The 23,594-nt window shown below is 41.4% G+C and overlaps 2 protein-coding genes and 1 long non-coding RNA gene across 4 annotated transcripts; all 3 read right to left on the bottom strand.

The window, feature by feature from the left end:
* Window positions 1-4,768: 4,768 nt before the first annotated feature.
* LOC4340314 (uncharacterized) lies at window positions 4,769-6,060 on the bottom strand. Of its 2 annotated transcripts, none has more exons than XR_001546961.3 (3): window positions 5,837-6,060; window positions 5,555-5,734; window positions 4,769-5,291 (listed from the first exon to the last, which is right to left on the bottom strand). It is a non-coding gene; the product is annotated as an uncharacterized lncRNA (long non-coding RNA). The 2 variants fall into 2 exon arrangements; XR_001546962.3 differs by having other exon boundaries at window positions 5,862-6,060.
* Window positions 6,061-9,100: 3,040 nt separating this feature from the next.
* On the bottom strand, window positions 9,101-10,592 carry LOC107277189 (uncharacterized). The gene has a single exon (XM_015786737.3). The coding sequence runs from the start codon at window positions 10,518-10,520 to the stop codon at window positions 9,465-9,467; it is 1,056 nt and encodes a 351-aa protein (XP_015642223.2). The 5' UTR covers window positions 10,521-10,592; the 3' UTR covers window positions 9,101-9,464.
* Window positions 10,593-19,960: 9,368 nt separating this feature from the next.
* On the bottom strand, window positions 19,961-21,008 carry LOC4340313 (ethylene-responsive transcription factor ERF003). The gene is made up of 2 exons (XM_015785952.3): window positions 20,800-21,008; window positions 19,961-20,692 (listed from the first exon to the last, which is right to left on the bottom strand). Exons 1-2 carry the CDS (start codon window positions 20,880-20,882, stop codon window positions 20,239-20,241), a joined length of 537 nt encoding a protein of 178 aa, XP_015641438.3. The 5' UTR covers window positions 20,883-21,008; the 3' UTR covers window positions 19,961-20,238.
* Between the last annotated feature and the right edge of the window lie 2,586 nt (window positions 21,009-23,594).

Here is a 23,594-nt window from a genome sequence, read left to right as displayed (position 1 = left end):
CACAATGTACTATTCATGTTTTATCAGAATATTAATTATAAAAAATTTTAAATAAGACGAAAGGTCAAATGTTAGACACGGAAATCTACAACTGCATTTAAAATGGGACCGATGAAGTAGAATATCTCAAAATATTTTTTAAAAAATAATAAAATAAAGTGATATGTGATATATGGCATGCAATTTTAAATTTTACTTACAAGTCTATAAAAAGGGAAAAAAAGTAATTTTCTATGATGCCGCGTTGGTGTACCGTGTTCTTGCTCGCCGTGGACCGGCGCGACCGCAAATGGGCGTTGACGGCTGAGACGACGTCGGTGGCGGACCGAAACAGAATCCGGGCGGCCATGCATGGTCAAAATATTGACAACCATTGTCCACTACTGGAGAAACGCAAAATAGGTGCACATATCAAAGCTCGCATCGCATTTTTAGTTTAGCAGAAAGTCCACGATTCTAAGTGAAAATCATTTGACTTCCGAACCCCTTCGGACACAGGAATATTCTTGGTTTTTTTAAACAAATTAAGTACTATCTCCATATTTTAATGTATGACACCGTTGACTTTTTGTCCAACGTTTGATTATTCGTCTTATTCAAAAAATTTATGTAATTATTATTTATTTTATTATGACTTGATTCGTCATCAAATGTTCTTTGAGCATGACATAAATATTTTTATATTTGTACAAAAATTTTAAATGAAACGAATAGTCAAACGTTGGTCGAAAAGTCAACGGTATCATACATTAAAATATGGAGGGAGTAATATGTTAAACATTAGAAATAAAGTGTACATGGATAAGTGATAGAACATTGTTAGCTGTTAGAGCTGACATGAGGGCTTCCTTAGTGGGACACATGAATATTCTTGGTGTTTCATGTGAATTGTTCAGTTTCACGAAAATCCTCAATAAATTCTCTGATGAATAATACTTCTATTGAATTTGTTACTTCTAGCCGTCGGGGTTCAAATTATTGAGGATTCGTAAATTTGGAAGTGTCACATGTATAATCCATATTATCCGCATAAGCTGGTTAGAACAGAATTTTTAATTATCTTTCAACTTTTTAACTTTTTATTTTTAAAATAAACTCTTCCAAATTTTTTTTTTAAAATGGGAACCTTTTGATCAACCATCCCGCCTGACGTGGACGCTGCTAGCAATGGGCGTGCCAATCTTAACTAGCGTGACCAAAAGACCAGATTTGGTTTTGGAGTGTTTATTTTAAACAAAATAAAAATTTAGAAGGTTCAAAAAAAGTTTTTAAAATCATTAGAGCATCCCTTAACGATAGCTTCCCAAATCAGCTCTGAAAGGGATATGTCTCATCGGATATTAGATTGTTATATTTTGGAACGACATAGTACTCGTAACTGATTAGAACATCCCTTAACGACAACTTCCTAGATCAAGTTTGGGATCAATTTGCTTGGAGCTGCAGATATAAAAAAAAAGACTTGGAGTGAGAGCATTACTACGAACATTTTTCAAGAAGAAATTATAAACGTGTTGGAAATAAAGGGGTTGTTTGGATGGGAGGGACTTTAGTCCCTCACGGGACTAAGGGCATGTTTGGATCAGGGACTAAAGTTCACATTTGATGTTTGGACACTAATTAGAAGTATTAAACGTAGCCTAATGAATCTATAACCTTGCTAATTTGCGAGACGAATCTATTGAGCCTAATTAATCCATGATTAACCTATGTGATGCTACAGTAAACATGTGCTAATTATAGATTAATTAGGCTTAAAAAAATTATCTCACGAATTAGCTCTCATTTATGCAATTAGTTTTGTAATTAGTCTATGTTTAATACTCCAAATTAGTGTCAAATATTCGATGTGACGGGGATTAAAGTTTAGTCCCTGAATCTAAATACCACCTATAATTTTTGTGAGGGGCTGAAATTAGTCCCCCATCCAAATAGGACCCTAAACTTGGGACTTGTATGTATCTCTGGAGCTGCAGATATATGTTCAGGTGAGTAGGGTGGCCTGGCACTGGGCGTGGTAGTAGCTGGAACTGGGCTATGGGAGAGAAAAAGGTGCAGTGGACAATGGACAGTGCCTTTCTCCGGCTGTCTCCCTGCCGGCCGCTGGAATTATTTGGGGGCAAAGGTTTGGTTGAGTGAAATCATGGAACGTGCAGTGCACCCATGCAACGGAAGAGTAGAGAGAGGGGGGGGGGGGGGGGCAGAATTTTATGGCGAGTGGGGTTGCATTTTGCAGTGCTAGTGCACTGCACACCTCCCAACTAATTCCTGCGGGCAATAATTCTGCACCTGGCCCACCCACCAACGTGGCTTTTCTCAAGGGTTGCAGCTTAGAACAGGTATAAGAGCTGTGAGAAAGCAGAAAGTTGAGATGGATGAGAGAGGGTAAAGGAGAGATATGAGAAACATGCTGTAAGAGCAAGTTTAATAGTATAGCCCACTACTAGCTTTAATTCATCTATAATCAATCTAATAGCTAATTCATACAATAGTTGCTTACTATACTATTAATATATGGTCCCACATGTCATACACACATTGCGTCTTAAAGTCCGTGCTACAGCTGGCTATAGATATGTAGCCCACTGCTCTTCTCTCTCATCTTTTATCTCATTAAAATATGTTTATAGCTGGCTAATAGTCTGCTATTGTACCTGTTCTAAGGTTACAGACGGCTTAGGCATATGAACCAAGAAAATTTGTGAGACAAACAGATGAATCATGAAGAGCTAACCACTCGGCTGAGAGATATATCTCATTAAAATATGTTTATAGCTAGCTAATAGTCTGCTATTGTACCTGCTCTAAGGTTACAGCCGGCTTAGGCACATAAACCAAGAAAATTTATGAGACAAACAGATGAATCATAAAGAGCTAACCACTCGGCTGAGAGATAGGCTATAAAGATCTATACATTCAGCCTGGTTATATTATGATTCTTGCTCTTACGTGTGCTCGATCTGTAATAGTACACTGCACGATCAATTGAGATCCAGTGCAGTCTATTATCGCAGTCCTGCTTGCGTTGTCTATAATCTCCAAGTGATCATATAGACGCTAGCATTTGGCTGTTTGGTTCCCAACAATATTTTGCTAGGCATCATTTGTCAATAAAAATTACCACACTTTATCTAAGATGAGGCGATCAACTTTTTAGACACAATTTACAAAGGTTGAGGGAATCTTGTCATACTTTTAGTCATTAGCACATGAAACCCAATTTATTATAAAGGAATCTTGCCACAACTATAGTTACAACCGAACATCTATCAAGTTGATCAAATTTACCTAACCTTAGACATAACAAAGTGTGACTTGAAACCAAATATTCCTGCTTAGTCGCTTACTTCTCAATACATATAATGTCTAAAAAGTCTAAAATAATTTATCATCACAAATATATACTGCTATTTCTTTCAAATAACTATCTATATAAACAATTAATGTTTAGACCATATGTCCATTCCCCACAGCAGTTTCGGTTATGTCGATTATAAACTGTAACAGTTTATTAGCTATAAAAAATAATTTATAAATAAAATAAGAGTTTTAATAATTTATAATTTATATATATCTTTATTAATTTAAAAAAAATACCCGAAAAAAACTCTAGTTTCTCTGCCAAGCAATAAGAGCGTTAGTTCTCTGTTCTGGTCTATTGCTATGGTCTTCACGTGTTAGATTCAGGGTTTCCCAAACCGTCGAGGCCAGGGTTACCACGCCCCGGCGGTAAGCACAGTTATCGCGCGGTAACCGTGAAAAACCGTACGAAACCACGCAAAATTTATCAAAAATTCAAATTATTTTTTAAATTTATTTGAATTTAAGGAGGTTACCGTGGTATTTCTATTACCGTACCCCGCGGTAAGGCCAGTAACCACAGTAACCGCGCGGTTACCGACGGTTTGGGAAACTCTGGTTAGATTTCATGCTGAGTCTGGCTCTCATGTACTCCCTTCGTCCTGAGTTCGGCTGTCATGGAAACCATCCGTTCAAAAAATTATATATTTTCGGACTTTCTAAAGTAAAGTTATCATTCTTTTACTCCGGTTAGCACATCTTCCGAACCGCTACATGGTTTTTTTTTAAAAAAAAAGAAATATCTATACAAAAGTTTCTTAAAAATCATATAAATATTTTTTTTCAAGTTTTTTCTGAGATTAATTAATCATATATTAATGAGTCACTCTATTTTGCATGCACGTGGAAGATCACAACCCCTCCATCTGAATGCACCCTGAACTTATCCAAGTTTATGGTAGGATTTTTTTTTTTTGACAGAAGGGATAAGACCTTGGTTAAGACTCCAATAAACTCTCGTGCCAGTACCCCAGTCAAGAACTGGGAACTTTGGTGTCCACCGCTACGATTGTTGGACAGAAAAGCAAAAGCAGTTCAGATAGCTGGAAAAAACACCGTTCACAAACAAATTGTAGTGGATAAGTCCTATAGCGAACACTGTAGCAATTGTGGTTCAACAATGCTGTAGCCGTGTACTGTCAGGTTATCAAGCCCATATCATGTTTGGAGTGGGAGACAAACCTGGACCTCAAAATCAGGTGACCCTAAAATTTACTACATTTGATCTTTGTTAGTTTGTGTTTTGGATGTTGACACAATCTTCGGTGCCTGTTCATCATCACTTCATTTAACTATATATTTATTAAAAAAATTAAAATATAACTACATGAAACTATTTTTCATGATAAAACTATTAAAATCATTTATACATACTGTAGTCCTTTTTTTTCATTTAATAGTTGGTAAACATACCGAGGTTTCACTGCATACTTTAGGACATCAACTATTTGAGAATGGAGATACCGAGATTGTAACTTATGAAACAAAAAATATTTTGGTTATTGGCATTTTTCAAATTTAGAATTTCATTTTGCGTTTAGCATCGAGATATCAGATTCTTGAGTACGGATTTGACTCCTATATCTCGAGCGCTGAAGTTGTATTTTTTATACTAATACACAAACAGTACTGGATCCTTAGACAACAACTCCTTTTCCTTGTAAAGAGAAACTGTGGGCAACTATGTCAAAGATGGCTCCAATTTCCGATATCACCAGATATAATCTGACTTTCCGTTTGGTAGGGTGTCCAGCAAACAAGAGTAGCAATATTGTGGTGTTAGGGACAGAAAAATTACCTTGGCTGCACTTTTTGAAGAAGTTGCATACTGTATAAGTATTTGGATAGACAACAACAAGGCAGTCGCCGAAGATCCAAAAGATGAAGTGCAGGCATCATGTGGGACGTAGCAAATCGACCTGTTCAAGAAGCTGGTAGCTACAATTAATCTAGGAACAAATAGTAGTTCAAGAGACTGATAGTTACAATCTAAGAACAAATAGTTAGACAGGATAGCTCAGTTATTAAGCATTTAGTACAAGAAATATATGAACAGAAAGCCATCAGTTGGCCAAGAGCGATTATATGCCACACGGCTTATTAGCAACGTAAAACTTTTATACATGTATTCTTAGCAACTTAAAAGACAATGGTAAAAAGAAACTACGTTGAAAATACCCTAAAATCAACTTACTTTGAAATTATGCTGTAAATTTCGGCAGCTGCTAATTTGTTATAGGGGACAAAATATTATAGCAGGCATAAGTCTATTGGCGGTCCATGCTTGGTATGGACAACCAACAGGGAGTCCAAATCCAACCTGACCATAGGCCCATGATTATCAATGCGGGCAACTGGGAGGCGGCGCGAGGAGCTGGCAGGAGAAAGTAATTAAAGATGTGATTAAATTGTGATCACATGATTAACCGCCGAATAGGAATGGAATATGAAATCCTGAATATGGCTGAACTGGCACCTTAAAGAAATAAAGCAAGGTTAACCTGAATTCCCATGGCTTGCTTGATATTGACACATCACTTTGGTTTTGGGACTCGATGCTTCTTTCCATAGAAAGACATGAGCAGCTGGAAAAGTGGCAACCTGAAATCCAAAGGAATTTGGTAATATTAAGTGGAAGAAAAGAATAGATTGCTGATAAACATTCAAAGAGAATGATGGTGGGTTTGCTGATTGAAGTGCCGGTTCCCTTAGGCACCAAGGGATTTCCCTTCCATATAACAAATCAAACTACCTTTATGCATATTAGTGGTCAATCTTTCACAACGTTGACTGACTGCGATCTAGACATCTAGGATAAGCAATAAATGGAGGGATTATTGTCATTGTCATCTGGAAGGTCGAGTTTTACTGACAAAATAATTGGAAAGCAAAAGTAACTTACAAGTTGTAATCTTGCCAGCAAATCTGCAATCATGAACCTGCTACCTTCGGCAATCCACAAGTATTAGGTTATTTGTTTGGCAATGTATCCAGTATAAGGTTAAGTTTAAAAATGTCTCGTTTGTGACAAAAACCAGCCCTATAGAATGACTTGATTATAAAGTCGAACATATGGCAATCAGAGAGTACACCATTTCCTTCAAATACACGGTGAATCTCTATATTATTCACCACTCTAAACAAGCCAGAAGATCCATTGGAAATCCACTTTAAGTGATTTCATAAAAATATAAGTATCCTTGTCAAATTTTCCATCTCTGCATAATCTCATCAACCAATAATGTATCTGAGTGACTTCATCTGGATTCTGGAGCAATATCCTGCGCTGTCGTGCACGAAATTAGGTACTTCAACTCATTAAGTTTTCTAAGGCAGCAAAGCCAATCAATGAGGATAATGTATGCCACAACATTAGTAAAACCTTGACCATGGACCAGGCTCTTGGTTATGGAAGACTTTCTCCCTAATGCAAAGAGCCAAAGACTATGAATAAAAATGTTGAATGTCTTTGCGATTGGACGATACTTTTGTCGATCATGTACTTGGTCAAGAGCTTCAGAACAGCCATTTGCCCATATCTAACAGCCCGCTCATCAGAGTGTTGTATGCAGAGTTGCAGACCCTCGCTAACAAGCACAAGGCATATGAAACCCTCAGTCATGGAGAAGGCAATTCGGAAGAACACTCGATGTAAAAGCCGAGGGATCCAATCCTTTCACTTAGCATAACATCCAACTGATCAAGTACTTCCTTTGCACTACCTTTCTTGCAGAGGCCATTAAGGTATATGTATTGTAGGCGAGCATACTGTGCTTCCAACCGCTGGTTCTACTACTGTTGAAACCTGCTCTGAACAGAGTTGTAGGTGATAACATTGGGAGGACAACTAGCCCGATCCGTCACGGCCATGGCGGCAATATGCATTTAACACTGGACGTGCAAGTGTACATCACTTATTCAGCATTCAGTCTGAGGATGCCCCATGCCTCGGCGACCTTCACTGCATGCGCCACAGCCGGCAAACCCCGTGATGAGCATTGAGTTCATGGCAATGCCGGCCTCCAACCCGTGCTCCCCCCCCCCCCCCCGATCTCCAGGATGAGCTTGCAGGCGAGGCGAGGCGAGGTCGAACTGCAACATCCACCCGTACGTGCAGCTTGACCATGACCATGAAGTTGTCCGACGCGAGCATTTCGTCGAACGCCTCGTGCGCATCCCCCGCCCGCGCACGCGAGCTCATCGAGGAGCATGCTGTGGGAGGAGCACGTCGCGCGTCGCGCCGGACCACCGCCGTCGGTGCCGTCCACGTCGTAGTCTCGCTCCACCTGCCGCCGCAGCGGAGGAGGTGAGTCGGGTGGCGCTTTGGGCGTCGTCAGAGTGTTCGGGGGAGGGGGAGGAGAGCGGCGGTAGAGGCGGAAGAAACCATGCGCGAGGGGTGGTCGCCAATGGAAGTGACCGACGGCGGCCACGGCCGCGGCGGAGGCGCCGGCGGCTAGAGGAGAGTGGTAAGCGACGGTGAAGGGTGGGGGAATCAAACGCCGCCGTCCTTAAAATTTGAGGTCTCTTTGGATTTGATGAATTTTGCAGAAATTATAGGGAAATTGAACAACGGCTAAAAAGAAACTCTTGTTAAGGTGTGCTGGTTTCTACTGAAGATTGATTGATCGAAGTTAGGGCAAAAAAAATATATAAAAAAAGGACATTAGCCCATGATTAATTGAGTTTTAATTATTATTGATTTGAAAAATGGATTCGTATGATATTCTTAAGCAACTTAGGCCTTGTTTAGTTGGCGAAAAAAAATTTTTTGGGTGTCACATCGGACGTTTGATCGGATGTCGGAAGAGGTTTTCGGACACAAATAAAAAAACTAATTTCATAACTCGTCTGGAAACCGCGAGACGAATCTTTTGAGCCTAATTAAGCCGCCATTAGCACATGTGGGTTACTGTAACGCTTATGGCTAATCATGGACTAATTAGGCTCAAAAGATTCGTCTCGCGATTTTCATGCAAACTGTGTAATTAGTTTTTGCTTTTATCTATATTTAATGCTTCATACATATGTCCAAAGATTAAATCTGACGTTTTTGGAAAAAAAATTTGGGAACTAAATCAGGCCTTATATACAGAAAGTTATAATGCGAAATGTATCATTTAACAATTTAAAAACCGAGGTATACTCATAAAGGAAACGAGCCTAAATCGTGCATTTCAAATGAGACCTGCAATTCTCAATAGTGGTTTTGTGGAGTGAATTTATGAGATTGCCACTAAAATTAAAATGAATGTTCTTTGGGAGGTAGGAATTGAAAAAGCACATGAAATGCGAGAAATATAGTCATGTGGAATCTTAAGGAATATAAAAATTCGGAAATTGTTCAACCATGTTGTTTGGATGCTTTTATATGAATTTGGAGACAAAACAACACAAAGGAAAATTTTCCAAAAGTTTAGCTCATGTTAGATTTCCTTCCAAATTTTCATGAATCTGGTCATTTCATTCAAATTTCAAAGGGTACATTCCTTTGTTCCAAAGGAGCATATAAGAAAATCTTCCAAAAGATACTCATCCTGCGTTTTTTTTAAAAAAAAATTAAACCTTTGTTCCAAAGGAGTCTGAGATAATTAACTGATCATCCCACCGTCTTTCCACTATCACCCTAACCCAAAAATATATTGGTCAATGGTTGTTGCCTTGCCGGAGTCATTAGAGATGGAGAAAACAAAATGTTGGGATACAAATCTCGGAGAGTTGGAGTCAATCTAAATGTTAGAAATTTCAACCTAAATCTCTAAACAAAAATGTATTCACACATGTATAGCAATTTGGTTTAGAAGGGAAGTTGTACAAGATATTATCTTTTGCTTCACAAACAATGAAACAAAAATGACTGCAAAATCCTCCTGCTCTCTGGACAAATTCAAGCAAGAATATTTGAATACAAAAAAAAAAAAACTTGTACCCACGAATTTTCTCACTTGATTATCCACACAAAATTTTTCTCATCATCTTGCACGCGAATGCGGCAATCATGAATTACCAATCACAAATTCACAAGCAAAAAATAACATATAATTTTTTTCCATACAATCCAACGCAATGCACCAACGCCATGGACGCCATGGATGCATGGCCATTAATTACCTCCTCTTCTTCGTCTTCCAGAGGTGCACGACGAGAGAGAAGCCGCCGCCGTCGTTCATCGCCGCCTCCTCCGCCGTGGCCCAGTCGGCCACCGTCGCCATGCTCCCGGCCGACGACGCCGCCGACGTCGACGCCACCGACACCGCCGGCGACGAGTCCGACCCCGACCTGAACGGCCCCCTCCTCCACCCTCTCCTGTCGCTGTCGCTGCTGCACCAGCTCTCGGCGGCGGCGCCGCCGCCGCCGCCGTGGTGGTGGTGCTTCCTGTTGAAAGAGCTCTGCCTTAGCGCGAGCATGCCGGCGTCACGTTCCATGTCGATCTTGGAGGTGTCCGCGACGTCGGCCGTCTCGAACCGGAGGACGAACACCGCGACGGCGTCGGCGGCGAAGAGCCAGCCGTGGAGGTCCCACGAGACGCGGACGCGGCCGCGCGGGAGGTCGAGCCTCTCGCTGCCGCGGAACTTCCACCGGAGCCGCCGCACCTGGAGCGCCTTCTCGCCGTCGATGGCAACCCACATGACGGCGTCCTCCACCGCGATCGACACCTCGTGCCTCCCCCCCGCGACGGCGACGGTGGTGGCGTACGCCTCGCCGCCGCCGGCGGCGACCGCGTTCTCGCGGCGGGTGAGGAGGAACCCGGCGGACGGGGCGAGCAGCGCGAGGTCGCCCGCCGCCAGCACGAGCTCCCCGTCGACGCACACATGCAGGGAATACCTCGCCACGGGCTCCGGCCGCCGTCCGGCGAGGCGGGCGCGGGACATGTCCCACGTGAACGCGACGGCGTGCCCGCCGCCGGCGAACCTCTTGCACCCTCGCCGCCGCCACGGGAGCAACGGCCGGAGCAAGAACCGCAGCGCGGGCGCGGCGCCCTCCCCGGCGAGGTGGAGCTCCGCGGCGAGGACGAGCCCGAGCTGCCCGCGCGACCACGTCAGGGTGACGGTGCCGAGGTGCGTCCAGTACACCGACGTCGCCGACGCGGCCGGCGCCGGGGACGACGACGACGAGGCGCCCGCGCCCCCGCCGCCGCGTGCGGCGAAGCAGGCGAGCGGCATGGCGCGGCGCGGCGCGGCGTGGCGTGGCGTGGCGTGGCGGCTTCTTCTTCTCGATCAGATTGGTTTCCTTTCGAGAGGCGATCGAGTCAGAGAGTGGCTTGGCTTAGTTGCACCAGTGCGGACGTAGCGGCGACTTGAGAGGGAGCAGGCGAAAGTTGACCGGATTTCTTTCTCTCTCTCTCTCTCTCTCTCTCTCTCTCTCTCTCTCTCTCTCTCTCTCTCTCTCTCTCTCTCTCTCTCTCTCCATTTTTCACATTTCTTTTTCATTTTTTTGTATTTATTTGATTTGATTTATGTCTTTGTTTATGTGTCAAACTGTCCATTTTAAGGCTCGTGTATTTCCTTTTCAGATTCAGAGGATATGACCCAAGGAAAGGAAAATTAGGGACTTTCTACCAATAATGTGTTGTTACTTCTGTTACTAACTCCAGTCAACAGCAACTTGTTTTTAATTTTTTATAACTCAAATGTGATGCCACTTTGACAGCAACTCCAATTTGGGTATCATATATGTTGTGAGATTGTCGTAAAAGTGACAATAAGCAGAGCTAATGGACAAGGGACAACAAATACTTTCTGTTTTAAATTATTTATCGTTTTAGATTTATGATCATGTTCCTTAAACCTTTTCTTAAAAAAACAAAGTTTGACATCATGTTTATGTTTTTAGATTCATCTTAGGGGGAGTTTTTATAACATATAATTCACATGTTATTAAACTATATGATTCTTTATAAAAACTAGTGATTTTAGATATTTTTTATTCAGACAAATCTAAAATGATAAGTACTGATTTGAAACGGAGGGAGTTTAGTAAATTAGATTTAGTGTCAGAGGCAGTTAAGAGTTTGGTCAACGGCAACAATTCCACTGTGCTACCTGCAGACAGTCAGCGACAGTGAAGGGAACAAATGTGGTTTTCGCTCTGGCTCGTAGTATTTTTTTAAAAAAAAACAATCCATCATTTTTTCTTTGAGGAAAATTAATCCATCATTAATTGAACAATGAAAGTCCAAACATCATTAATCTGAAAACAATGTCAAAAGGAGATCTTCCAAGTCAGGACTGACAAAGTCGTAAGCGTGTAAAGTAATTTTCATTTTTTTTGATAGAGAAAGAAGATTAATTAACTTTTTGTTAAGTCTAGCCAACTTTTTATGCAGTTTTCACCAGGACATCACTATCGTATATTCGTATCATCGCTGGTGTGGTGTGTGTTCTCAGCTATTACAAGTCTGAAGTCTCCATCGGATCAAGACCGTTGATATGGCCACGTGGTCGTCCCCAACTACTCCTATACTACTAATCTATATGGACAGTACAGTATGAAATGGAGTAGTAGTATTCAGTAGTCAGATCAATTATTCAGTATTCAGTATTGTAGTACATCATATCTACTATTCTTATATAATTGTCGCCATTATTGTGATTATAGGCAGCCACATCACCTTATTTATTTGAGCCATCAGATCAATGTCAAAATCTTACAGTAACTGTTAGATCTAAGCATCTCCAGTAGAGGTCCTAACACAGCCCCTGTACTAATTTTGAGAGTTGAGACTAAAAACTCAGGTCCAATAAGACCACTACTAAAGCTCCTAAAATAAGAAGGCCTCTAAATTATCCCCTCGAGCCCCGAGTCCTAGGGGCTTTCTCCGCAGCCCCCATCCATGGCAGAGATGCGCGGGAGAAAATCCCACCACCGAACGGGTACTATTTTTCCGCGCAAAGTATCCTGCTAGCCCGCAACTACCGGCGCCTCCACAGATCTACGCTGCTCCTCCTAGCCGGCATCCTCCTCCCTGGTAGGCCTCCTCCTGGCCGGCGCGGCGGCACCCTCCTCCCCTACAAGCGTCCTCCCTGGTACCCTCCTTCCCGGCTGGCCACCTGCCTACCCGGCATCATCCTCCCCAGATCCATGTTTGAAAATTTCAAATTAAAATTTGAATCATGTTGTTTGAAATTGTAAATTTAAATATGGTTGAATTCCATGCGCTAGAATTATTTTATGTTTGAATTATTATAGTGTTAAACTAGATATAAATATAAATTCTATACTAAAATAAAAGAGAAAAAGAAATAGGGGCTAAGTTATGGGGGCTACTGCTAGAGTTAATGACATATTTAAGGTTCTAAAGATTTGGGAGCAGCCCCCATTTAACCTTTAGGGGCTTTAAAGTAGGGGCTACTACTAGAGATGCTCTAAGAGCGGGTAAAATAGGAGTTTTAAGCTGGCGGTAGAATGGCCCCGCTAGCAAAAGCAATGAGCTGGCAAAAAGAAAGAAGGAAAGAGAGTGTGAATGGGCGATTATATTACCACCGGCTGTACGTGAGCTTCGAGACAAGGTAAGCAACTGCTATTGGCCTATACTTGCATGTGAATTGTGAATTGTGATAGGTCAGTGAGGTCTGCAAACAAACCATAGTAATTGGCATGTCTAAACTATTGACAAATAACCGAACCATATACTGCAGCCTTCTATTATATGAAGTGTTTTTTTTAACTAAGCTTTGGGTGACACGGCCAATTTTACCGTCGTCAGCGGGCAGTACTATTGGACCTGCTCTAAGGCAAGTACTATGGGCATCCAAGCACATGCCCAAGATACCACATAGGATTAAATAGTGAGATGGAGGAGAGAAGAAGGATGAGAGAGAAATAGTCACCTCTCATGCAAGGGGCAGCTCCTACCCAAACTTCAATAAATATGTGAGAGTGTTAGATATACTGGGGATTGTGTGGTAGAGGTAACCTATTATACATATCACCTCTTAATTTAAATATGTATATCATGCATGAAATTGGATGTGTAGTCACCCATACTATAAAACTTGCCCTTAGATGTCTAATTGTTGGTCACCCTCTTTTGCACTCATGTGTCACCTAGCCATAAAAGCTACCTTCAAAGTAATTTTTGCACTAATCCCAACTATTCTCTCAAAACTTTCTTTCAATTCTTATTATAGTTAGGACAGTCATCACACATCATCACATCCTCCATCGGCACATTTGACATTTTTGTATTTACCCACGTATAGTTTATATCTAGCTACATACACAGGTAAAAGGAAAAAAAATCAAACTATGTGAATAGTACAATTATATATGCATTGTTTTTTTATTTTTGAAATTTCCAAATTAGGCACTCTCACACAGAACAAAAATCATGCTAAGAGATAAACAATTGTCATCTATCATTCTATTCAACCTTCCCTATTTTACACCTTCACAAATAAATCTTATTTCTTTATAAAAATTCTCGCCGCAACACACGGGCATCATCTATTATATCTATAAAGTTCATCCACACTAAATGCAGTTAATGTTAATTATCTCTTCTCTCATGAAGTCACATCATATTAATTATTTTTAGCCTTTGGATGATCATCAAGAATGTAAATTGCATCTATTTTCCCAAAACACACCATACAATCCAATCATTTATAACCTTTAGATAATTGATCAAGGTAAAAAAAACATATAAGCACATGAAAGAAAAACGTATTGTAGATATTAAGAAAGAAATTTTTAAAACTCACATCTATTGCATCATCGCACAATTCATCCACACCAACACGCAAGGTACCCATCTAATTTTACTTACACCAACATCTACTGATCTACTCCCTCCAATTCAAAATATAGCACTTAGATTTATCTAAAAAATAATAATATCTTCACATGTATTTCCTTCTCAACCGATAACAATCTTCCATCATTTACATACTTAGTATTTCTAAACCAATTACATTTTTTTCTATTTAATTTCACTTTTCTAATACATGTGTTTAAACCTAAAACTTCTTATATTTCAGAACGGAGATAGTATTAAATAGTACTTGATCACTGATGATTTGTCACTTCTAACAGTGGTATTTAATGATTTATCAATCAATATCTCCTCACTAATAAAAGAAAGGTTGTTCGGAAATCGTAAATGATTGTTGATCGGAAGCCATATATTATTACAGAACAATCACTTCCGATCAGGCAAAAGAATATCTCGGTCCTTTATATCATGGACACATGATACGAAATTCTTAATAATATATGGCTTGGTCTATCTCTGTTGTTGTTTCTGTCGTGTTCGTCATCTCTATCCTCCAATAACCTGTCTGTGGTTGTGGACGTGTCCATTCTTCCATGAGATAACTACAGTATACTCCACTGACAACTAACTACACTACAGTAGCTCAGTTTCATTCAACAACTCAGGTAAGCAATCCTCTCATTCTTTACGGGCATATTTCTAAACCGCTAAATGGTATGTTTTATTTAAAACTTTTAAATAAAGATTATATATATATATAGTTTGTGATAGTTAATTAATCCCACGCTAATGACCTTTCACTTCTTTTACCGTGGAAAATCTCATCTGAATTACTGAAATGTAAGAGTAGTAAGGCTGCATTTGGATCTCCATATAGACAAAGCTAATATCGTGTTCTCCATGAACATGTTTTCCAAACTAATAAATAGTGCACTTCATATAAAAAATCAAATATAATTTAATTTTTAAGTTTATGATAATTAATAGTTAATTAACCATGCACTAATTTACTTGCTCTAGTTTCCAAGCCACTTAGTAGCTCAGCAGTTCTGCGGGAATGAACACATCCTAAGGGTGAGTTCGGAAGTGAGTTTGGGTTTGACAACTTTCTAATTCTCCATGAGCATGTTTCCCAAAACTGCATTAACGATATGTTTCATGTAAAAGTTTTTTATAGTAGTTTCTTTTAAAAAAATAAATACACCTAGTTTTTAAGTTTATAATAATTAATATTCAACTAATCATATACTAATAGCTCATTTCGTTTCACGTGCCTAAAATATCTCATCCCACGACTACAGCCGAACTCAGCCTTAAGAGTATGAATGCACTGTTCTTCACTATTCGCATTTCGTGGCAAAATCTCATAATCTTTTCAACAAAGCATGCCTAATCAAGCTAAGTACTCATGAGTCAATGAGTCATGACCCTTTTCTCCCTTCAGAGAAAGCAGAGACAGAAAAAGATTAATGTATACTCAGTCGAACACTTCAATCTGAAACTCTGAACCTTTGGTCCCATAATCTGAAACTCTGAACACTTTTATATGCAGTAATAATCATGAACGGCACGGCGGATTGAACATCAACTAATAGATGATCGTGTAAAAGATGGTGATTAACTCGATGGTTCCCACTGGTGTGAATATCTGAAAAGTTTAGCGGCCAAATTAAACAGTGGGAGTTGGTAGTTTTGACCTCACCTGCCTTCGCTTTGCTGCTTGGTCAGTGTGAATAAATGTGATCTCCAAGCTTAACTTCCTCACGCGTGGAAAAGCACACAGCGTAAGCTGCTTACTGAATACTCAGTCAAGCACCTGGTCCAAGTAAGCAAGGTAGTACTACCAGACTACTAGTAGTAGTATTAAAAGAGTTTACTAGTAATGTGCTCCATAAAAAGAGTTTTGGATATTTGCAGATTGTTTAATTTTTTGATCGGACCAGTAGTTTCAAAGTTAGGAAGGTACCAGTAATATCTGCCGGTTTTATGAGTCACATCTGGATTTTTGCGTTTGTTCGGTTGAAATTTGGAGCCTTTGTTTTGTGTGCAATACTGCAATGCATTGGTTAGCCTTCTGTTTGACTATAGTAGTGTAGTTCCTTCACTTTTCAAAAGGAAAATTCAGACGCTTGAACGAGTTCGTTCTCTCTGAATGATACCTGCGAAGCTACATTTCGGGCCAAGAAGTTGGACCATTTATTCATTCAGACGAACAACAATTGCGCCATCAAGATAAAGCAAAGCGAAAGTCCATTCCTACTCCCTCAACTATACCCCGAGTCTTGTTTCGTGTAGCACAAAATTGGGTAGAAAATCTCCCTGAACCATTAAAACATGATCATTTTACCTCCCTGAGCAGTTTTGATGGCGGTTTTGTACTATGAGGCGTCTTTGTGGCGTATCCAGAAAGAAAATAGCGGGGGGGGGGGGGGATCTAAATGAAATATACAAAGCTATAGCTCATCTTTCCCATCTAAGTATGGCAAGAAAAATTAGTGGGGGCTCTCATGGTACTCGTGCCAGTAGTGGAGGCTCGAGCTCCACTGCTGCCATGCTGGATCCGCTCTTGTCTCCAGATCAAGGATCATCCCAGCTGCCACCTCACTCATCCCTCAGTCGCTCTCAATAGTGTTGTTGCCCTTGCAACCTTGTCGTGACTAAGCTCGGAGGAGTGCTGCTGTAGGCTCATTTCCTTGCACCCAGCCTCGCCATCATGTCACCAACAACACCAAATTACCCCACCGAGTGGATGGGAACGGAGGACGGTCGTCCAATGACCCAACCTTTTCGAGCTCTAGCAATGGGCTGGGTCTTGAAGCACGGAAGGTGGGAAGCGACACGGTGGAGACAAGACCGGTGGCGTCGGAGGTGAAGGAGAGAGACGACTAGTGACATCGAGAGGAGGCCTACATCTCCCTTCTCTCTCCTCTCCTCTTTTGCCAGGAGGCCATCCGAATATATTAAGAAGAAGAAAAGTTATTAGAAAAAAGGCAGAAGCTATCGAGATCATGTGTGTACCAAAGTGCGTGTCCAAGAACCACCACCCTCTCTCCCGTCTCTCTAATCCTATATACTTATGTAGTTCATCCCCACTAAGTGTAGTTAATGTTATTTCTCTCTTCTCTCATTAAGCCACATCATCACAATTATTTCTAGCCTTTGGATGATACATCTATGGTTCAAATTGTCTCTTCTTTTTTCTCTTTTAAAAACATGCAATCTTAATTATTTTTAGGCTCAAAATTGTATCAAATTGTTTTAGTTTTGATTATCAAATTACATCTTATTTGTACATATTATGCAACTTAATTTTTCGCAGCAACGCGGCGGGGTATTCATCCAGTATGGATGATGAAATGACTGGGTTTTAATAATTCGGGAAGGCTTTATACCCTACTGAGGAATACGAATCAAACTCGGGCTACAGTTAAGGGAGACAAAAATGGACGCTTTCGTCAATAACAGCAGATCCATACCTAACCGTGATACTCGTTATGGCCCGAATATGTTGTACACGGTGGCGCCCAAATATGTTCTTGTGGTCCCTTATACGTGTGAAGGGAAATTAACACAAAACAAGCATAGTTCACCATGGCTGAAAATTGCCGTGGAAATCTTCAGCAAACGAAATACGAACACGCCGATACTGTCTGCCATTATCTGATCTAACTACTTCCACTAGCCACCACCCGTTAGCGTCAGGGGAAGCAAATTCGCGGCCGTGCAGGCCCCCTATCCTATCACACTGCATTGCTGCTATAGCTGCTACAATCTGCAGCTGCAATGGCGAACGGATCGGACAATGCACCATTGATTGCTCCCCGACCAAGCCGCGGATTCTTTTGACAAATACGGACAGAAATCTCTCATGCAGACAACATCCGCGATGATCTCTGAATCTCTCTCTCTCTTTCTCTTGCACTGCACTGCAAGCCAGCGCGATTAGTGCAGAGGCCGCAATGGCCACCATCATGAGCGAGCTGAAATGAAATGAATCCATCCTCGCCGCAGCACGCCGCCCCGGCGGCCGCCATCAATGGCCCTGCATTGCATGCAATGTGAGGTTCAGAAAGTTCAGAGGTGTAACTGCTGCTGCTGCTCTGCAGGTGGATCTCCTGCGCCTGAAAATTCGTCCTTGGGATGCCGGGATCTCCTCCCACATCGATCGCGGGGGGATTCGTTGCGTTCGTACGCCTCGTGCGCTCGTCAGGGGGCTCGATCGGACCACGGTGTAGCGCATAAAAGTTGGATCTCTTCCTCTTTTTCTTTTGCCCTTTCTGCACTTGCCTGAATCTTGATCTGAATATCTGATGGACAGACACACTGGTAAGAACTTCAGAAATTGGCATGTTTGCAATATTGGCCTGTTTAGATCGCCTGGCAAAATTTTTTCACCATGTCATATCGAATGTTTGGACACATAGATGGAGTATTAAATATAGGCAAAAAGAAAAATTAATTACACAGATTGCGTGTAAATTGCGAGACGAATCTTTTAAGCTTAATTACTCCATGATCTGACAATGTGGTGCTACAGTAAACATTTGCTAATGACAGATTAATTAGGCTTAATAAATTTGTCTCGCAGTTTACAGGCGGAATCTGTAATTGTTTTGTTATTAGCCTACGTTTAATACTTTAAATGTGTGTCCGTATATCCGATGTGACACGTCAAAATTTTTCACTCCTGAATCTAAATACACCTATATCAATATCGATTTTATCCTCTGTCAGGGTTGGTGGTGGATTGGATTTGGATCCAATGTGGGGGATGTTGGGGTTTTAGTGGACAGAAATGTCTTGAAAAATTTGCGAAACTGGGATGATTTTCGCTGACTTTTGGGTTGAATTGGTATGGACCGGGAATTGCCACTTTCTTGTCGCTGTTGTTATCAGCTTTATTTATTACACCATTTGCTTGGCTTTGATTTGTGCTCTCTTGGACTTATGAGAGATCTCATTTTAAAACACGTGCAGTTATACTGTAAACACCCTGGATGAAGAGTGTGTAAGATTATACCCTTTTCTGTTCCCATGAGGATATATATATTTTACCTTGATTTTTGTTAGCATGTTTTTCAAATGGTGCGATCCGTGCGAAAACTTTCCATATAGAAATCGCTTTAAAATATTACATATATCCATTCGTCAAATTTGTAATAATTAAAACATAATTAATCATGTGCTAATAGCTTTATCGTTTTACATGCGTCAACTTAATCTTTATCTTCATGAGTTTCAAACACCATCATGTGTTTTGTAAAAATGTCATCACCAGATTCATCATAAAAAAACTTTCAAACAAATATATTTTATTATATACCTCACAATATAATATTTTTCAAAAAAAATTAGCGACGCATAGTGTGGCGTGTCAAAAGTGTGCTGGAGACTACGTAGCTGTTCGTTTGGCGACTAAACCTCATTTTATCGATACAAAAGTTGACCAACACTTAATTGGTCATAGAGCGTGACAACGTTAAAAAAGGAAAATTGAGTATATAACATGCGAGTGGGTATAAGGCCTAGTAAAGGGTGATATGTCGCAACTATATCAACCATTGAGAGTGGAATCTCTCCGGACTATAATTATAATTGTAACAATTATAGCAACTAGTAAAATGTGGCATATCGAATTCTCTTCACCTGCAATCTATGTAACTGAGTAACTCCAGACTTTTTTAACACGCCCTACTACATATTTTCGCATGAATGGAAAATTCAGGTGGGAATCTCTCCCCTCTAATGACTTGTTAAAAATAATTGAGGCACACATAAGTTTTAACACGGTAGCCTTTGGCACTTAACCAAACAAGCCCTACGTGCACATCGAACTCTAACAAATAAGAGCAGTAGTAATAAAAAATATAAACCTAACTTATCACCATGGGAGCATGAAAAGCTTGAAGATGAAATTAAGCACATGACACTAATTAAAGTAGCAGAACAAAAATTGAAGGTCTCAACTGCAACCCTATTATGCTCTAAATGATGCTACCGTATACACAAGCTGCTCCAGAACTCACTGTGACCAAACTAACCTCGATCAGAGTTCTTCCTCACATAGCTTACTAAACTAAAAAAACAAAAAAAAAGAAAGAAAAAAAAGAGAGAGAGAAAGAAACAGGAGATGGAGCAGAGAAGAACAGGTAGATGAACAGGGCACATCAGCAGGAGATCTCCATGGAGAAGTTGGAGTCGAGGAGCTCCTCGATCATCTGGTCCACGTACTGCTCCTCGAGGAACCCGCCGCTCCACTCCGCCGTCGCCGCCGCATTGCCCAATGCGCCGGCGGCGGCGGGAAGGGACGGAATCACGGCGCGCGACGACGCGGCGGCGGAGGAGGAGGTGGTGGAGTCGTCGTCGTTGCTGTTGCCGCGCTGCGCAGCCTGGACGGAGGCGAGGTTGAAGCGGTGGAGCTTGGCGACGAGCGCCGCGGAGAGGAACGACGAGGAGGCTGCGGCGGCGCTGTGCGGCGGCGGCGGCGGCGCGGCCTCGTCGGCGACGTCGTGGGGGAAGTTGGTGCGCACGCGCGGGCCGCACATGATCCGCGCCGCCTCGTCGTACGCGCGTGCCGCGTCCTCCGCCGTCTCGAACGTGCCCAGCCAGATCCTCGTCTTCCTGCAAGCCCAACCAAGAAATCAAACCGCCATGGCCAAGAAACCAATCTACGCGAGGAAGAAACAAAGAATCAATCAATCAGGAGGAGGATGGCGACGATGAATTACAGGAGAGGGTGGCGGATCTCGGAGACCCATGAGCCCCAGTGGCGCTGCCGCACGCCGCGATACCGCTGCTGCGGCCGCGCCATTGCCGACGTCCTCGAGCTCGGCGACGGATTGCGCGTGGTCGCGGCGAGAGAGAGCGCGCGCTCGCGGCGGGAGAGCGAGGAGTGAGCTCGAGGTTGAGGAGGAAGTGAGGTCGAGGTGATCAGTGTGGTGAGGCGAGCCATGGGGGCGGTATAAATAGGGAGGGAAGTGAAGCAGAAAGAGTAGCGAGCTCAGTTCAATTCAATTCCCGGCTTGTTTGAATTCAAAGCAACCCAGCTCCAGGGTGGGGCCCGCCTCTGTGCCTGATCAGTCTATGATTCCTGGGGCCCACCTGGGTCGAGCCAAATTTGTTCCCTCTGATTTGTACTCCCTGTGACACTCCTCCCTCTCAGAAAATGTTTGCATTTCTATTGCTTACGTATAAGCATTTTTAGGGTTGGATACAGTTATTAAGAAATTTGGTATGATTAAATGAGGGGAGTGTTGTGATTGGAGAAAAATTAGAGGTAGGTGTGAAAATTGAATGGTGGAGGATTGTGATTAGTTGAGAAGAGAATATTGACGGAGAAGTTGTTATATTTTGGGACAAATTCTAAATGTTAGAAGTGGTTATATTTTGGGACAGAGGGAGTAATTAGCAAAGACTAAGAATGAAGTGAAAAAAATATCCCTTTCAGACATCTTATTGGTTAAATTTTGAATTTTGACTTGCTCAGATTCCCCTACTAAGCACATGATAGGTTGAAAATACCTGAATTTCCGTGGATTGAAATCAATGTCTCGAAAATACTCATATTGTGTAATGTTTCAAAAAAAATACTCATATTGTGTATAAAATTTGGATCCTACAAATACTTATATTTAGAAACGGATGGAGTACTTAGCTTAGCTTTTGTTTGCCATTTTCCCTTTTTGTTTACTTATTAGTAGTAGAAAGTTTGATTATAAAAAGATAGAGGACATGCAGAAGTCAAGGCTAGTGTCGACAATATTCCCCTAGAACATCCAAATCATGGCATTGCATTATCCAGTGAAAGTAATCACCTAATCCAGTGACCTATATTAAGGGAAGAATGAGGTTATAATAATTAATCTAGTTTATTTAGTTCAGGCCTAACTCTAGACTTATCCACAGTGCAACCATGTTAGTTCAGTTATAATGTCATATGGTAGGTAAACCAGAGAAAACTAATGTATGCTCTCAGGAAAAAAGAGAGCATGCTACTAAGCTCTGAACTTCGGATTCCCCACAAGAACCCAAACTAGCCTACAAGCATTTTCTTGTGCAATGGTACTACTACTGAAGTTTTTTTTTAATATAAAACTCTCTGTTTTTATCCTAGTCATGGCTAGGGTAATCATTTTTACAATGAAAGTACAATTCTCAGTCTCTGCATTAGGGTTCCTTTGAAACGCGGGATAGGAAAAACATAGCAATAGGAACAAACATAAATCAAGTGTCATGAGTAGCCGAATCCTATAGGAAACGAAGATACCGGGAATTTGGTAGAGAAGATGTTTGGTTACTTCATAGGAAAACCACAAGAATTTTGAATGAAATACTTCATTCGAATGGGTAATAGTAGATAAAAGACAAGATATTAAGATACATGTTGCCTTGGACTTTCCGAAGGAAATGCAAACATGATGAGCTTTGATGTAATAATGTTTGGAATCATCCAATTCCTACAATCTAAAGGGCTTTCATTAAAATTCCTATGAAAATCCTTGGTTCCTAGGGAGGCCCTTAATGGGAATGCACGCAACTATATCTTTTCAGATAATGGATGCTCTATTGATCTCAACACAAAATACATCAAGATGATATAACTCGTACCAAGAACACTCTTGACCTTTGCATAACTAAGATCCATGTAGCCAATAACTCACAATAATATGCTAGGATCATTCTTGTTCAGATTTGTCCCTAGAAGTTGATTCTTTTGGGGGCAGATAGTGTAACTAAAGATAATCTAGTTAAACCAAATTGTGAAAAGCTCAATTAGCCCATTATACATCATCCTAGCTAGCTATACTATACTAGAATAGATGATGATCACAGCCAAGCCAACCAACCAGTTGCAATGGCTAGCTAGATGTTGAGATAACCTTATTGGGCTGCTAACAATGTAGCTGGTTGGCACCATCCATGGAGCCAGAGTGTCACCTTGGGAAGAGCAGGGTCTGCACTGATCTGCACCTTGGGAAGAGCATGCAGATGGAACTAAACTGAACCCAAGCCCTCCCCCAAAAGACAAAAACCTTGCAAATATTGCAATGGCTGCTGCGCCTGCTGAGGCATGATCAGTCATCACTCATGCATTGCCTTTGCCTATCATGTCTGCCTCCTGCTTGTGCAGCTGTAAGTATGTGCATCTTCAGCGTCAGTTCAGAACTCTGCAATTGTCTGAAGCTCTGAGTGCCTGCATGTGTGTGCGCGCGCGCTGTGTGTCATTGAACCCGATGGCTGTGCACATGCATGCACCGTATCCACCACACGATCTTGGCTCGTCCCTTCTCATGTTGGACGCTAGTGTGGTGTTTTAGCAAATTAAGGCTCCGTTTGAGGAGCTTAAGATCCTGGAAAATAGCCAGTGAGAAATTACCTGATGAGAATCTAAATAAGCTGGGCTTTTCAGTTTATAGTTTATATATTTTCTGGATTTTACAACTACACCTTCTCATAATATGGATGAGAAGCTAGCTGATGAGAATATGAAAGCTGTTTTATCAGCTTCTGACTTCTAGTTTAT

The sequence above is a fragment of the Oryza sativa genome, chromosome 6, assembly GCF_034140825.1.
Source record: "Oryza sativa Japonica Group chromosome 6, ASM3414082v1".
NCBI classification, from domain to species: domain Eukaryota; kingdom Viridiplantae; phylum Streptophyta; class Magnoliopsida; order Poales; family Poaceae; genus Oryza; species Oryza sativa.
Note: the sequence above shows the minus strand (reverse complement) of the source record. Positions and strands in the feature narration are given on the sequence as shown.

Bases quoted from the DNA above. Each gene is read 5' to 3' on its own strand.
- LOC107277189 (XM_015786737.3), bottom strand. From the start codon at position 10,520: ATGCCGCTCGCCTGCTTCGCCGCACGCGGCGGCGGGGGCGCGGGCGCC.
- LOC4340313 (XM_015785952.3), bottom strand. From the start codon at position 20,882: ATGGCGCGGCCGCAGCAGCGGTATCGCGGCGTGCGGCAGCGCCACTGG. The intron at 20,693-20,799 runs GTAATTCATCGT...TTGGGCTTGCAG, and splicing joins GAGATCCGCCACCCTCTCCT to GAAGACGAGGATCTGGCTGG.